The 2542-nt window shown below is 47.6% G+C and overlaps 1 protein-coding gene across 1 annotated transcript; it reads right to left on the bottom strand.

The window, feature by feature from the left end:
• Positions 1-1064: 1064 nt before the first annotated feature.
• Positions 1065-2084, bottom strand: LOC149814693 (VQ motif-containing protein 4-like). Its single transcript, XM_089989511.1, has one exon. The coding sequence runs from the start codon at positions 1949-1951 to the stop codon at positions 1283-1285; it is 669 nt and encodes a 222-aa protein (XP_089845637.1). The 5' UTR covers positions 1952-2084; the 3' UTR covers positions 1065-1282.
• Between the last annotated feature and the right edge of the window lie 458 nt (positions 2085-2542).

Below are 2542 nucleotides of genomic sequence, written 5' to 3'. Positions count from 1 at the left end.
GCTGATGATTTAAGTCCCAATCCGATCCATACATTCATTCAGATCTTATTTTTAAGATCCATATCTGAATTTATGTGACGTCTGAATCCAACCGATTTGCGCCCTAAATTCTCGTGTGGCAGGACCAGCAGCATCGCCAAATTATTAAGTTACAATAGTACCCCCGAGAAAATACGGAAAGACGGAAGCGTCCCTTCGATTCTTCAGCGCTCACGAAACGCCCCCATCGATTTTTAAATTCCAACTCATCCGGAATAAAAATGTCGAAAATACCCTTACCAACAAGGACAGCTACAAGAAAGATACAAACAACACCCGAAAAACACAAGGGCATAACCGTCATTTAAATCATATCCCCGTCCAGACATTGACCGACCAAATTCCCTTCCTGGCCCCATAATAAGTACATAAAAGACCAGGACACCCCTAACAACCCACCCTTACCAAAGCTTAGTGGGTCAGACATGAAGAGTTTTATAAGTAGATGGACATGGGTCCGGTTTCAACCATGCCCCACATCCAACCAAAGATCGAACAGAAACCGGACCCACTGTCGGTACAAATTCTTGATTAAGCATTTTATCCTATCACACGTGGTTTTGGTAGTATTTGGTTCATTTGCACCACGCTACATCCGGACACGTGCACCATACGATAGCATGGATCCGGACCATGAAGACGGAATCCCCAAGTAGATGGACCTGGGCCGACTGGATCCGGACGAAATCGGGCCAGTCTACTCCACACCCCACCCAGGGAGACGACCGTCATTTCTACAAAACCCTAAAACAGAAGTACTAAAAAGGATCCACGATTCCGAAATGACAATTCAGTCCCCAACAGACATTTTTACAGCGGGGTCAGATTTCACGCAATTAAGTTAATGATCCACAGAATGACGCTTAAGAATATCACTAATTATGATTATAAAGAGAGGAAGAAGAAGAAGAAACCCTCAGGCAATTAAGTTAATGAACAACTAAATGACGATCAAGAGCCCAGCTAATCATGATTAACGAGAAGCAGGAGAGGAAGAAGAGGAAGAAGTAGAGAGGAAGGCGAGATTTTGATGAGGAAAAAACGACGGAAAATTCGATCTCTCGATCAACAATCCATAATATTTCACCAATTCAAATCACGGGGAAATAAAAATCACGAGAAAACAAGTGGAAAAAGAAAAACAGAGGAGAAAGAGAAGAATTTGTACAATTGAATCATAGGATGGCCTCGTCCGATCGACGGATGCAAACGCGGCCGTCCGATCTCCTCATGACGGCGACGGCTACGAAACCCTCGGCGATGTCACCGGAAAGAGGGGGAGCAGCCGCGGCGGCTCCGCCGAATCGCCGCCCCGGGGCGTCGACGGGTGGAGGTAAAACCCCTTCTCGGCGATCGCCTTCTCCTCGGCGGCGGCGGCGGCAGCAGCGGCGGAGGCGGCGAACGGGTCGGAGATGAGCGGCGTGACGGGGCTGAGGGAGAGCGCAGTGAGGTCGAGCAGGGTGCTTGGCGAGAGAGGCACCGGTGACGCCGCCGGAGAGGAGGCACCGCCGGCGGAGAGGAAGCCGGAGTCGGAGAGCTTGAGCTTGCGGAGGGTCTTCTGGCGACGCTCGTAGAGCCTGAAGGAGGATGACTTCTTGAAGGTGGGGAGGTGGCCCCGCGGCGGCTGATCGCAGGAGGGGGCGGAAGGGGAGGGCGGTTTACGGGCGGCAGCGGCGGTTTCAGGGAGGCCGGTGAGCATCTGGACGACGTGCTTGAAGGAGGAGGGGTCGGCCTGGATGAAGGTGGTAGGTGAGGGGCTGTCATGGAGGATGAGCGAGGGTTTTGGGGGGATCTTGGGGATTGACGGTAATGATGGTGGTGGTGGTGGAGGGGTGGGGTTGCTGTTGGTGCTGCTGTTGCTGCTGGAGCTGGTTGGGGATGGTGGTGATTGGGAGGGCTTAAGGGCCATCATTTCCTGGTGACAAATGGTGGTGGGTGAACGTTCTTTAGGGTTTTTGAGGAGGAGGAGAAGGGAGGTGGTTGAGAAGGAAAGCAAAGGCGGAGAAGAAGAGGAAGACGGTCTCTCTCTCTCTCTCTCTCTCTCTCTCTTTGATTATGTAGAAAACGGGCAGTTGAATTTCTCTTCTGCTTTTTCAATTTCTTTGTAAAACTTTGCATGATGATTATGGCGTTAGACATAATGACGCATATGTCCTTTCTGTATTTCAAAATAACCATTTGAAAATCTATGGAGGTACCTGAGACTCTGAGAGGCGAGAATGAGATTGGTTATTTTAATATAATTTGGTTAGATGGAGCCAAAGCCATGATAATTCCTTGCTGCTTCTCCGGTCCTATGTCACAAACATTGCTCATACTCTGAAAATATCGTGATTTTACTTCAATAACGATTTTTTTCTTCTAAAATATCATTTGTTTTGAAAATATCGCATTTAAATTAGGACAATAAAAATATCTTTTGCAGTATCTTTAATTTTTTTATATTTTGTCTATACATTACATATATATTTTGTGTTAATTTATTCATAAGTTGTAAAATTTA

This window comes from Nuphar pumila, chromosome 15 (assembly GCF_984573655.1).
Source record: "Nuphar pumila chromosome 15, dmNupPumi1.hap1.1, whole genome shotgun sequence".
NCBI classification, from domain to species: domain Eukaryota; kingdom Viridiplantae; phylum Streptophyta; class Magnoliopsida; order Nymphaeales; family Nymphaeaceae; genus Nuphar; species Nuphar pumila.
Note: the sequence above shows the minus strand (reverse complement) of the source record. Positions and strands in the feature narration are given on the sequence as shown.